Here is a 14165-nt window from a genome sequence, read left to right as displayed (position 1 = left end):
AGATCCGCGTCTCCTGTATCGGCAGGTGGATTCTTTACCACCGAGCCACCAGGAAGCCCCTTGGCCAGTCGTCCTACCCTCTCACAGTCAATCAGTTAATCAATATCTCTCTGTCTTCTCTTTCTTCTCCCCACCCCACAAGCACACACACACACACACACACACACACACACACACACACGACTCCAGCCAATGTCTAACAGTACCACTCATCCTTAACCTCAAATCCTGAAGACAGCTCTGTAGGAAGGTCAACACTGGCCTGTTTGGATGTCTCCAGACAGGCGGTGCCTCGCCAGCACCCCCTAATTAGGAGCAGTGCTCCCCTGACAACCTGTGAGTCTCAGACTCTGCCTAGTCACTGATCCTCTCCCCAGGGGACGATATAAAATGGGGGAGAGAACCAAGGGCTTCTGGCCCAGGGTGAGCAATGGCTCTCATCCGAGTGATGCTCTCAAGCTCGGGATCTGGGCAGCTGTCCTCCTCTGCAGAGCAGCCCCCTACTCTGCTTGGCTGCCTCCCTCACCTGGACCTCGCTCCCATCACCTTCTTCTTACCTATTCAAGTTATAAGTCTGGTTTCTTTGAAGGCCTAGAGAGGTGGGGCTCACCGCTAAATAAATCATTGTGTTAACAATGTCACCAAAACACCAATCAAGGTAACAGTGAACAAGGGCCTGAACTCATAGAGAAGGACCTGTCACACCAGCCTGATTCCCAAGATCCCTGCTCCCCATTTCCTTTCGTCCTGCTCCACCACCCAGGCAAGGCAGGATCCACTGTTCTAAAACTTTGAACCCTTAGGGTGGAGAGTCCAGAGCAAAGAAAAACCTAGCGAACAACTAAAGCAGAAGCTTGGGAACCTCTGTGCACTCAAGCCTTTAAAGCACTGTGGGACCTTTGTGTAAACAGAACTCTGTGCAAAGGCCCTGGGGTCTGGGACACAGCCCAGAAGGACAGACGGCAGGGAGAAGAGGGCACTGAAATGGAGCTTCACTCTCCCTCCCTCCTCTGTAAAATGATCTCTAAAGGTTCCGAGGAAAGTGAGAGGGGCCGATTCGCCCCTGGCTGCCATCTGCTGATGATAAATATTTTATGAACTTTGGGCATCTGAGAGGTGACTCTGAAGTTACACGTGAAGCAAAGCAAAGGCTGCTTTTTCTCCCAGAAGGTAAGAAGAGCCAAGTCTCAGCTTCCATCCCCAACCCCACCTAGGGTGTGAGGCCAAACCTCTCGGGAATCTTTTCTTCCAATACCAATAGGGCTAAGGGAGACTCCAGGCGTAAATACACCAATGTTAATCCAATGTTTGAACATGATTGAACCCCAAGTCTAAACATCGTCCCATGGATTCTGGCGCTTTTCTCAGCGTTTAAACACCTGGTCTCACGACATCCTTTAACAGCAGAAGTATCTACCTTCTCAATATGTAAGAAGAAAACCTCCGGGTGCTTTTCTCCGGGCCCCGCTTGCTCCCTGACATGCCCTCACCCTTCATGCTTTCCCATCCCAAGGATGAAACAGAACCTCACGTCATCACAGGTTTCATTCACTGCTTTTCTGGGCCCCGATCACTCCCTGACATGCTCTCACCCTTCATGCCTTCCCATCCCAAGGCTGAAACAGAACCTCGCGTCATCACAGGTTTCATTCACTGCTTTAAATGCTTTAAAGGCTTGAAGATGGTTCTGACAAGAAGTCTGTGAGGTAGGCAGGGGAAGCATGACTTTTCTGTCTCCCAGATGAGGAAACACTCAGGCTCGGGAAGATTAGACTCAGCCTTTGGTCTCTGCCTTGTTTACACTAACTCCTGGTCTCACGGCTTTAAATGCCATCTTCTTGAGGAAGAGTCTCAAACCTGTAACTGAATCCCCAGCTCAGACCACGCTCTCAAGTCCCAGACTCCTGCACGGCCTGCCTTCTCCCCTTCTCCATGAGCATGCCTGGTCCACTGCTCAAGTTCAGCATGGTGCACCAAGCCCCTGACCTTCCCTCCAAACCTCCCCACCAACAGTCTCCCCATCTAGAAGATGGGAAACCTATCCTTCCTCAGGCCAAAACCCTTCAAGTCATCCTTGGTTGTCTCAGCCCCAACATCTAATCCAACAGAAAATCTTACTGACCATACATTAAACAAATGCCCACCTCTACCACTACCACTCCCCAGGTCAAAGAACCTCTGTCTTACAAAAGGATTCCTGCAGATTTTTTTTTCACTGATCTACCTTTTTCCAGGTCTGGAAAAGCCCATGGAGAAGGGAATGGCTACCCACTCCAGTATTCTTGCCTGGGAAATCCCATGGACAGAGGAGCTACAGTCCATGGGCTCGCAGAGTTGGTCGGACATGACTGAGTGACTAACACTTTCTTTCACTTTCACCTTTTTCAACCACTGCCTCTACCAATTCTCTTCTTAACACAATTAAAGTGGTCTTTTCAATACATCAATCAATTCCTGTCTCCCCTCCGTCACAACCCTCCAGCGGCTCCCATCTGACATAGAATACAAGCCTAGGTCACACTGTGGTCTATAGTCCCCACATGCCATGCCAGCCACTCTGGTCTCTTTGCTGTTCCCTGAACCCACCAGTCACACTGCCATCTGAGGCCCTTGCAGTGGCCGATTCTTCCACCTATAATAGTGCTCCCTCCCCACCCCACCCCCATATCCACATGCCTCGCTCCCTCCCCTCCTTCATATCATATCACTGTTTAAATATCCCCTCTTCAATGAGGCTTACTCTAACCAATCTATTTAAAATTGCATGCATGCTCTCCTGCCCCGGCTCTACCTCCATATTCATGGGGTCTACATCCCTGGGTTGGGGAGGGGCAGAGGAGATGGTGGTTTTTGGAATCAACTCCCTGCAGATACCTAGGGATGACTGTATTTGTTTACCTTCTGATTTATTTATCACTACTATGTTTACTGTTTGTTGTGCTCCCCTAAAACCATAATGAAAGCCCCCTGAGAATAGGGTCTGTATCTGTTTTGCTCAATGATGTATGTGGAGTGCTTAGAACAGAACCTGACACTTAATGGATGCTCAATTTGTTGAATGAATGAATTCTGACTTCCCAACATCACAGGGCTCTGAATGTCAGAAACGAGGCTGGAATCCCACTCTCTGGACTCACAGACAAGCTCTTAACATCTTTGATCTGTTTAAGTTCATGAAGGTGGGGCTCAGAGTCTTCCAGAGGAAGCAGACAGTAAGCATACATATTCATGTCTGGTGGTGATCAGCCTCTGAAAGAATAAGGGTCAGAGTGAGGGTAAAAAGTACTGTTTGAAAGAGGGTGGTCAGGGAAGATCTTTCTGATAAAATAACTCTAAGTAGGGACCTGAATCGCGGGAGGGAGTTTCCTGGGTAAGTGAAGAAAGAACATGCGAGGCAGGGAGGGCGCTAAGAGTGTATCTGAGGACCCAGGAGGAGGCCAATGTGGCTGAAGAATGAGCAATTTGTCCTTATGCGCTGACTTTAAAATCTATACCGTGCCTAAGAGCCCCAAACTGGAAACCACCCAAACATCCACCAAGAGAAGAACGGGTGAACCAAGGAGAATACGCCAGAAAATCCACCAACAGAAGAATGGGTGAATCAGTGGGGATACACCATAAAGCAGTGAGAACCACCGACGGCCTGCCCCAGCTTGGACCGAGCTCACAAAGTCTAGAACACACACAGTTTGATCCTACGTATGTCAAGTTTAAAAGCAGGCAAAGCTAAAGTCCATTTTTAAGATGCATACATAGGTGGAAAAGCTATCAAGAAAAGCAAGGAAATGACTATCACAAAAGTTTAGATATAATCAGGGGTGGGGGCGGGGTGTGGGGTTGCCCACAGCTATCTCTCGCCTTGGGCGGTAGTTATAGGAGTATCCATCTTGTAGTTGTTCTTTTTTAAAAATAAAAGTTTTGTTTTTTTTTTTCTCATGTGGACCATTTTTAAAGTTATTATTGAATTTGTTTCAATATCGCTTCTTTTTTATGTTTTTGTTTTTTGGCCACCAGGCATGCGGGATCTTAGCTCCCCAACTGGGAATCGAACCTGCACCCCCAGCACTGGAAGGCAAAGTCTTAACCACTGGACCACCAGGGAAGTCCCTGTAGTCGTGTTTTACACTGTACATGTGCTTGTATGTTTTCAGTCTTTGATATACAAACACCAGATTTTAAAAGTTAAGAAAAAAATAATGAGAGGTAATACTGTAAACTCTTAACTCCTTTCCAGGCAGTACAGGAGTTCTTTAGATATATACAGTCTCACAAAAATTATTTTCTAAAAAAAAAAAAAAACACCGAAGAACAGAGTGCAGGGCATATTATTGGTGCAAAACAAACTCTGTGCTGTTGTTGTTCCGTTGCTCAGCTGTGTCAGACTCTTCACAACCCCATGGACTGCAGCACACCAGGCCTCCCTGTCCTTCACTAACTCCCAGAGCTTGCTCAAACTCATGGCCATCCAGTCAGTGATGCCATCCAACCATCTCATCCTCTGTCGTCCCTTTCTCCTCCTGCCCTCAATCTTTCCCAGCATCAGGGTCTTTTCAAATGAGTCAGCTCCTTGCATCAGGTGGCCAAAGTATTGGAGTTTCAGCTTCAGCATCAGTCCTTCCAATGAATATTCAGGACTGATTTCCTTTAGGATGGACTGGTTTGATCTCCTTGCAGTCCAAGGGACTCTCAAGAGTCTTCTCCAACACCACAGTTCAAAAGCATCGATTCGTCGGTGCTCAGCTTTCTTTATGGTCCAACTCTCACATCTATACATGACTACTGGAAAAACCATAGCTTTGACTAGACGGATCTTTGTCAGCAAAGTAATGTCTCTGCTTTTTAATATGCTGTCTAGGTTAGTCATAGCTTTTCTTCCAAGGAGCAAACGTGTTTTAATTTCATGGCTGCAGTCACCATCTGCCATCAGCTATAAGCATACATATAACCCCTCCCTCGTGGACCTCCCTCCCACGCTTCCCCCATCCCACCCCCGAGGTCATCACAGAGCAACCAGCTCAGCTCCCGGTGCTATACAACAGTTCCCACTAGCTATCTACTTTACACATGGCAGTGTTTACATGTCAACCCCAATCTCCCAAATCATGCCACCCTCCCTTTTCCCACCATATCCACACATCTGCTCACTATGTCTACATCTCTATTCCTGCTCTGCAAATAGATTCATCTGTTCCATTGTTCTAGATTCCACACATATGCCTTAATATACAGCTATCAAATTTGTGGCAACTTGTCACAGCAGTCCTGTAACCTAATAACAGGTACCCCACTGTTTCTTTTAATTAGCAACATGAAATCTTGGGTCAAAACATCATTCGCTATTTTACAGACAAATAAACAATGATCCAGCCATTCCAAAATGATCCATTTGCATCACTGTCCTGTCCTCAGTGCATATGGATATTTTATTGTCATTGTGATCATTACTTACTCTACTTGAGAAAAATAGTGTGGAGAAGAATGTCAGAACTTCAGACCTTACATAGATGATGGACAAGATGAACATTACATGATTCATTCCTAAACCTGGGATGAAAGTGAGGAAATAGTGAGACTGAATGAAACCTTTGGCTTTTTTTCGACAGAAGCCTGGTGTCAAGCCCATATCAGACCATGGATCATTTCTCCAAGCCTAGACTTGTTCTAAGCTTCCTGGTGTTAGAAATGCCTACTCATATATTTGCTGGCGAAGCCGACCTTGGCAGCTGGATCATAGTCATGATTCACACATCGTAGGCCTTCAGGCTCTTCCCCAGGACTACACACAACCTTGATGCGCCTGTATTCCATGTCAAACAGAATTCAGGTGACGTAAGCCCACAGAAAGAAGACAGTCTGCATCAAGCCTGGGACGGCTCTTCAAGGCTGCACCTTAAAGTCAGATGCCTTTCCTGGACAGAAGAAGAAACTAAGGTTCAAGGAAGTTATGAGACTTCCCCAAGGTCCCACAGACAATTAATAGTTGTGACGAGGACTCAGGTCTCCTAACTCCCCCTGGCTTGGCTCTCAAGGTCAGGTTTCCCCTGCATCCAGGTAGAAGAATTAAGCTAAGGAAGGACATAGAAGAAAGGAGAAAAGGAGAAAAGAGTCACAATGGGCAGGAGCTAAGGCTAGTGACATCTACCAGTGTCTAGGATATAAACACTATCAGTTAAATTTGGAAACCATTTGGTAGCTTTCTGAATTTTCTGCAATGCAAGGCATAAACTCTGAAGTCAAACAGACATGGATTCAAATTCTGACTCTCCTACTTACCAACTGTGACTGTGAACTAATTATTTAAACACTCTAAGCCCTGAGTTCCTTATCTATAAAATGGGAATAAATAACACCTATTTCATCTGGTCACTGTTGCTGTTTGGTGGCTAAGTCGTGTCTGACTCTTTGGGACCTCATTAACTAATTAACTGCAGCACACCAGGCTTCCCTGTCCACTATCTCCCAGAGTTTGCTCAAACTCATGTCCGTTGAGTCGATGATGGCATCCAACCATCCCACCCTCTGTCACCCCCTTCTCCTCTTGCCCTCAATCTTTCCGAGCAACAGGGTCTTTTCCAATGAGTCAAGTCTCCACATCAGGTGGCCAAAGTATTAGAGCTTCCGCTTCAGCATCAGGACTTCCAATGAATATTCAGGGTTGATTTCAATCTTTAGGATTGACTGGTTTGATCTCCTTTGCTGTCCAAGGGACTCTCAAGAGTCTTCTCCAGCACCACAGTTCAAAAGCATCAATTCTTCAGTGTTCAGCCTTCTTTATGGTCCAACTCTCACATCCACAGATGACAACGGGAAACAACTGGAGTTTGCTCAAATTAATGTCCACTGAGTCAATGATGCTAATAACCATCTCATCCTCCGCCACCCCCTTCTTTTGCCTTCAATCTTTCCCACAGTGACAGAAGACAGAATGCATGGCTTTTAATCTTTCCCATAGCGACAAATGACAGAATGCATGTAAAAAACCATATACAATAGCACAATACAGTATGCACCATTTACATAAGCTTAAGAATGCTAAACACAGATTCAGTGTAGAGGTTACTTATGCAGGGCAAGGATGATGCAGCCATGGATGGATACACAGGGGGTTCGACTCTTCTGTTAATTTTTTTTTAAGGTGGGTGCTGGTATGTGGGTATCTGCTCTGTTATTCTTTATAACATTTTGTTCCAAATATATTTTTTAAAATTTACACATAGGAAGAAATTAATAAATTAACAGCTATTATAATTTTTATTAATCAAAAAGCATTTATTCAGTTCTGACTCCATGTGGAAGACTGTGCTGGACACACCAGGGGATGCTAAAGTAGTAAGATTCATCCCCCCCAATCTAGATTCGAATCTACAGTCTGACAGGGGTCACAGTCCCCACCTTACAAGTGAAATAATACCAGGGAGAGTGCAGTAAGGGACTTAAGGGGTCAACAGAAAAAAAAGAGACACCATAACTGTCTGGGGAGACTTTCTAAGACTTCATCATATAGGCAGCAACTGAAATGGACCGTATCCAAGCAGAATCTTCAGCAGTAGAGCAAACAAAAAGATGTCTGGCTAACAATTAGGCCATTGACAGCAACACCAGAAGGAAAACCAGCATGATTAGATGGATCACAGGCACAGAGATGAGAAAATGCGAAATCAGGGGCCAGGGAATGAGGAAATGGGAAATCAGGCCCGGATGGTCAGCATAGGGGCACTCCGTGTACACGGAGAGAAGAGCAGCAGATTTCTTTCTCTTGTAACTTTCAAGAGAAGAGTGCTCATGTAATCATGCAGGGGAAAGAACCAGATCTCATGATGAGTGGGAGGTGAAGGAGGAGGTGGGGGTACAACCAACTGCACTTTAAAGACATCTGCGCCCAACACGAGGGAAAGCAGAGGATGCCAGCTAAAGAAAACAGCAACATGGGGAGGAATTTACAGTCAGGGGCGGCCCCAGCATACTTCTAGAGAAAGGGCAAAGAACGAACTCATGGGACAGAGAAAAGCATAGATGCAAGCCAGACAAGTGACAGCCATTCCCTTTAGGTACAGAATTCCAGAAAAAGCAAACAGAGCAAGAGCAAACACACAGGGACTTTCCTGGTGGTCCAGTGGTTAAAAATCTGCCTTGTAATGTGGGAGACACCTGTTGGGTTCCTGGTCAGGGAACTGGAATCCCACATGCTGCGGGACAGCAAAACCCCAACTCCCAAGTCTGTGTGCCTCAACTGAGACTCAACACAGCCAAATAAATAAATATTTTTTAAAAACCTCAAGTGGCAATGTCAGATTGGCATAGGAGCTGAGATTAAAAACTAGTTTTGCTGAACTAATGAGATTCCCTGGTCTGTTTTGGAAAAGGACTGCAGGTGACCATGTGCACAAATGACGTCTTCCTTCCGACCATATCTCTTCCAGCACTATTGCTTTGGGGTATGAAATAAAGCTTGATAACCACTGTTTTATGATGGAATAACGGATTCAGTTGAGGGCAGGCAGTGTCTGTATAAAATCTGTTTTTTATAAATGAAAAAAAAAATGACATGAAGAATGAATTCTTAATAAAATAAAAATTAAGACCATCTGGCCATCTGACCTCACCACGTCAAGATTTCAAACCAGCCACTTTGGAAAACAGCCTGGCAGCAACTCAGAAAGTTAAAATGTAAAATTTACTATGTGACCTAGCAATTCCACTTCTAGGTATATACCCAGGAGAATCAAAAACATATGTCCACACAAAAATTTGTACACTAATGTTCACAGAAGCATTATTTTAAAAGCCAAAAAGTGGAAACCACCCCAATATCTATCAATTGATAAATAAAATGTAAAACATCTATACACTGGAATATTACCCAATGATAAAAAGAGTTAAGTACTGATAAACATACAACATAGATGAAACTTGAAAACATGCTAAGTGAAAGAAGTCAGATGCAAAAGGCCACATAATGAAGGATTCCGTTTATACAAAATGTCCAGAATAGGTAAATCTCTAAAGACAAAAAGTAGATTCGTGGTTGTCTGCGGGCCTAGGGGACGGCAGGGAGTGGGCAGGGAGGGGAGGGCAGCGAGTAACTGCCAATGAGTATAGTGCTTCTTTTTGGAGTGATGAAAAATGTCCGGAGTTAAGAGTCTTGATGACTGCACAGCTCTGTGAATGTATCAAAAAGCAGTGAACTTCACATTTAAAAAAGATTTCAATCTAGACCTTCTAATGACTTGGGCAGGAAAGAACATGCAGGTATCTGTACACTGCATCCCTTTGAGGTACATACTATTATCATTCCCATTTTACAGATGAGGAAATTAAAGCACAAAAAAAGTTTCATAACTTGTGCCAGGTCACCCAGGCTGGAATTTAACCCCAGGCAATCTGGCTCCTAAGCACTATGCTATTCTGCCCCAACTGACTCTAAAGTCTTAAAATCACTTGCAAATTCACTGACTTACAGTGTAAACCAAGGCAGAAGAGGGTTGAGATTTTAAAACAACCAAAACTATTACCTTAAATAGCAATTCCCAACAGAATACTGGAAAGACCCAAGGCTCTGAGAATGAGACCAAGCTGAAGGCTGTTATTTCATGTTACTATGAATATTGACAAATTAAGGGCATAATCCAAGCCTGAAATTCCAGATTGCTATCCACTATTTTAAGACTACGGGTAGATTACTGGGTTTCTCCCTGCCCACAACAATCTAATAATCAAAGTGGGAACACCACTGCAGGAGCAAACAAAAACATTCTGTATGGTGTGTATATTACACAGAAAACAAACAGGACATACAAGTTTACATATACATGTGCTCACTAAACCGTGAGGGGCAGATAGCAAGTTCTAAACCCTAAGTCATAGGAGAGAAAGACGAATAAGGACGAAAAAATCAAAGAAGACTGTTTGAGGGGGACTTGAAAACTGGCATTTAAGAAGGGGCAGGAAGAATAAAGGTCACCACTTGAAACAAGCTTGGAGGGAATAAGAAGCTTAGATTGTTCCTAGAGCAGTAAGGATGCCTGTCTGATTAAATCAAAGAGTGCACAATGTGTAATATACTGGAAAACAGGAGTGGACAGGAGGGAAAGGGTTATGTAAGATCTCAAAAGCCAAGGGGAGTGTTTGGACTTGATAGAGTAAGAAAAGGTAAATCGTGTTTTAAAAAAGTTGTGAAAGCTTTATCATATCAGTTGCATATTTCATAAGAAACACTGGCTTCCATGTTCTCCCCTACGCAACCCTGGAATTTTGCCTCATCTACTATTTCCTAATTTCATTTTAAATATTTTGTTTCTACCCTACCTACCCCCAAGTCATGCCGAAATGAAACCTTAATTTCAGCAGAGTCAAGATATAAAATAATTGCTTACAATCACAGCCAAGAACAAAGCCCTGTTGTATGGTCCCTTCACAAAGGCACTTAGCACATTGCTAACATGCATTAATTTCTTCCCATTTAATAGCTTAATCTGTCATGAATCAACGTTCCAGTGTCCCTTGAGAAAAATAGGTACTTTCTTTAATGTGAAAAATATGTCCTTGCTCTCCGTCACTGTAAATGTCTTCTCTTCCTAACAAAATTGAATGATAACGTATCCAACTTTTTTCCTGGGTGAAAGAAATTCACAGTCGCCCATTTCACTGAAATACGCCTATGTAACAGACAATCACAGTTGTATTTAATAGGACCCCTGTGCAAACTTCTCTCCGGTAGTTCTCTGCCCGGGGAACTGCACCCGAGCTCTTGCCGTTTCCCACACGCATCTTCTTGGGTCTCAGGCGCCTCCAAGGATTCGTGCATTCTGGCAGAAACTTTACCAAGGAACAACCCCCAAGGAGCAGGATCTTCTTTAAGGAACCAAGGGGCTTAGTCTGTGCCTCCGTGTGAGCTAAAAACAAGCGCACCTCCCCAGCTCGGACGAGCACACGGGTACCCCGAGTCCGTGGTGCCCGGCGGCAGCCAGGGAGCCCCAGATTACGGCCGGGGCGCGCGCACCCACCTGACCAGAGGCTCCTTCTCCGGCACGGCGGGCTCCTCCAGGCACTTGGAGGGGCAGCAGCAGCACGCGGTCCTCAGCCAGTCCCTCAGCCCCATGGAGAGCGAGGTGCCCCGCCGGCGCCGGGCGACTCGGGGCGAGCCGCGGCGGCGAGCGAGCGCGGCTGGGGCGCGGCCAGCCGACCGGCGTCCAGGTGCGGGGACAGTGGCGGCCGGGGCGTCGCGGGCCGGTCCGTGCGCATCCCGCCGCGGCCGGGGACGCGGGCGAGGCGGGAGGCGCCTCCACGGCCCCGGAGCTGCGGAGCCGCGCGCTTTCCTCCACTTGGGTTTTGTTTGGGGCGCGGGTTTCGTTGGGGCTTTTCTTCTCGCTCTTTAATTCCCCGGGCGCAAATTGGGGCGCATGCGTCCCCGAGACGCTCCGCTGCTGCCCTCTAAGGAGGAAGCCGGGACTCCAGCCGCCAGATGGCAGAATCCGAGGGCGCAGCTGGGGATGGGGCTGGGGGAAGGAGGAGCCCGCCCCCGAGTCACAGAGCGCGAGGTTGGGCTGGATCTATTCATACGTTTTATTGGCTTCACTCCCCGAGGAAATAAAAGGTCCTCCTTCCCGCCCCCACCCCTTGCCTTCAAAGCAGAGGTTAGGGCGTATTTTTAGCGTGTCAGCACCACACAGGGCAAAAGTTAGCAAAAATGGATTCATGCATTATAGAAGCGAGTTTTTTAAGTAGTCCGTTCACAACGAATTTTAAAATGTCTTCAAGTCTCCCAGCCCTTGAATAATTTTCTCAAAAAAAAAAAAAAAAGGCAACCTCTGTCATTAGCTTTTTTACTTCCCCAGTAGCTCAATGGTAAAGAATCCGCCTGCCAGTGCAGGAGAGGCTGGAGAGGCAGGTTGGATTCCTGAGTCAGGAAGATCCCCTGGAGAAGAAATAGCAACCCACCACCCACCCCAGGATTCTTGCCGGGAAATCCCATGGACCGGGGGTGGGGGTGGGGGGGCTGCAGTCCATGGGGTCCCAACAAGTCGGCTGCAACTGAATTTTTTTTTACTATTTTCCAGATTTTAAACACACACACATACACACTTAATGCTTATGCAAACATGTAAGTATAGGCACCCAGAGCCTTTTCCCTTTATACTCTGCCATACTCCACACATTTCTGTCCCTGACTTTTTTCACTCAGTTTACAACGGAGACTGTCCCACCAGCTCATGAAGAACTCCTTCTCTATGATCTTAAACAGTTGCATTTATGTGGTTGATGCCCTTATGTTTTTTTAACCAGATTCCAATGGATGAATAACAAGTTCATTACAGCCTTTTGTTATTAAAATAATGCTGCAGTAAATATCCTTGAACTATGTGTTTGGACATGTATATCTCTTGAATGAATATTTGGCAGTTGAATTTCTAGGTCATAGGTAAGATGACTTTTTAATTTTTGATGGATCTTGCCAAAAAGTGAAGTGAAGTGAAGTCGCTCAGTTGTGTCCAACTCTTTGCAAGCCCATGGACTAGCCTACCAGGCTCCTCCGTCCATGGGATTTTCCAGACAAGAGTACTGGAGTGGGCTGCCATTTCCTTCTCCAGGGCATCTTCCCACCCCAGGGATCAAACCTGGGTCTCCTGCATTGCAGACAGACGCTTTACCTTCTGAGCCACCAGGGAAGCCTGGATCTTGCCAAATTGTCCTCCAAAGAGGTAATTCCAATTCACACTCTGACCGGCCACATCTGAAAGTATATTTCCCTAGACAACCACCAATATTATGGAATTTTCATCTTTATCAATCATGTTTATTCAACAAATGTTTATCAAACATCTGTAGGTACCAGGCATGTTGTAGGCTCTGGGGACACTGCAGTGAAGGAAAGAAATAAAAATCCTTACTTTTTTGGAGCAAACATTCTACTAGGGGAGTTAGACAAATGAAATACATTATTGAGTGTGTTAGAAGGCGATGTGTACTATGGAGAAAAATAAGACAGGAAAGGGGCTAAGCAGTGACAGGAAAGGGGGTGTGTGTGTGTGTGTGTGTGTGTGTGTGTGTGTGTGTGTGTGTGTGTGTGTGTGTGTGTGTGTGTGTGTGTGCGTGCTGGGGAGAGGAGTGGTGGCTGCAGTTTTAAATGGGGTGGTCAGGGAAGGCCTCCCTACATGGTGACCTTTAGGGACAGGGAAGGCCTCCCTACATGGTGACCTTTGAAAGATTGAAAGATGATGAGCAAGCTAGCCCTGGTTCCATGGGGAAGAGTATTGCTGGGAGAGTGAAGGCTACATGCAAAACCCCAGAGGAGACAGAATAAACAGTAGGCTGCCCAAGAAAGAGCAGGGGTTTCAGGGGCTGGAGAGAGGAATGGGCCAGGAGGAAGAGTAATAGGAGATGATAGAACCAAGTGGCCTCTTAGGACGTGGTAAGAACTCGATTTTGTCCCATGTGAGCGAGCAAACCTTTGGAGGCTTTTGAGTAGAGGGAGAGATATGGTCAACATGGATGGCAATAGGATCCATTGACTGCTGTCTTGAGAAGAAACTGGGTAACAAGGACTGTTTTAGAAGAGGCGACTGGAGGCCATTCTAATGACCCACGTGATAGATGACTGTGATTTAGACCAGGGAGGAAGCAACTAGAGGTGGGAAGAAATAACTGGACTCTGAATGGAGTTTGAAGGCACAGCCAATAAGATTTATAATGGATTGGAAGTAAAGCATAAATGAAAGTCAAGAGTGAGTCCAACGTTGGGGGCTTACAATTTGTGAGAGTAGAATTGTGTTATTGATTGTGATAAAGATGGATGTCACATGGGCAGGTTTGAAGAGGCAAGGAAGAAGAGCAAGTTTATTTTCAGAAGTGTCAATTCTCATGGGCAGTGTGTTCATTTAAAAGTGTGTTACTACACCTAAGTTTATCCTGTTCTGGCTACATTATGAGGCCGAAGGAACTTATCAAGTGCATATTCATTGAGAGGCTGGCTACTGAGAGTTAAGGAAAGATAAGAGAAGGTTCCTCAGAGCTCTGACTTAGCTGGGGAAACAGGAGAGGGACGCATCATGAAAAGTTAAGAGGACGTGACAGAACACCAGTTGTCACCCGGCGGCACAGGGCTGCGGTATCGAACCCAGCACTGTGTCCCTGATCACTTACAGCTGTGCCAGGATGGGGACTGTTGT

The 14165-nt window shown here is 45.8% G+C and overlaps 1 protein-coding gene across 1 annotated transcript in view; it reads right to left on the bottom strand.

Annotated features, from left to right (window-relative positions):
- The window catches only part of MREG (melanoregulin), a 68851-nt gene extending 57321 nt beyond the window's left edge, over nucleotides 1–11530 (bottom strand). The window contains exon 1 of the mRNA XM_043445816.1: nucleotides 11004–11530. Coding sequence (XP_043301751.1) covers nucleotides 11004–11098 — 95 coding nt within the window. The 5' untranslated portion in view covers nucleotides 11099–11530. The remainder of the gene's footprint in view (nucleotides 1–11003) is intronic.
- Between the last annotated feature and the right edge of the window lie 2635 nt (nucleotides 11531–14165).

This window comes from Cervus canadensis, chromosome 24, assembly GCF_019320065.1.
Source record: "Cervus canadensis isolate Bull #8, Minnesota chromosome 24, ASM1932006v1, whole genome shotgun sequence".
Lineage (NCBI taxonomy): Eukaryota > Metazoa > Chordata > Mammalia > Artiodactyla > Cervidae > Cervus > Cervus canadensis.
Note: the sequence above shows the minus strand (reverse complement) of the source record. Positions and strands in the feature narration are given on the sequence as shown.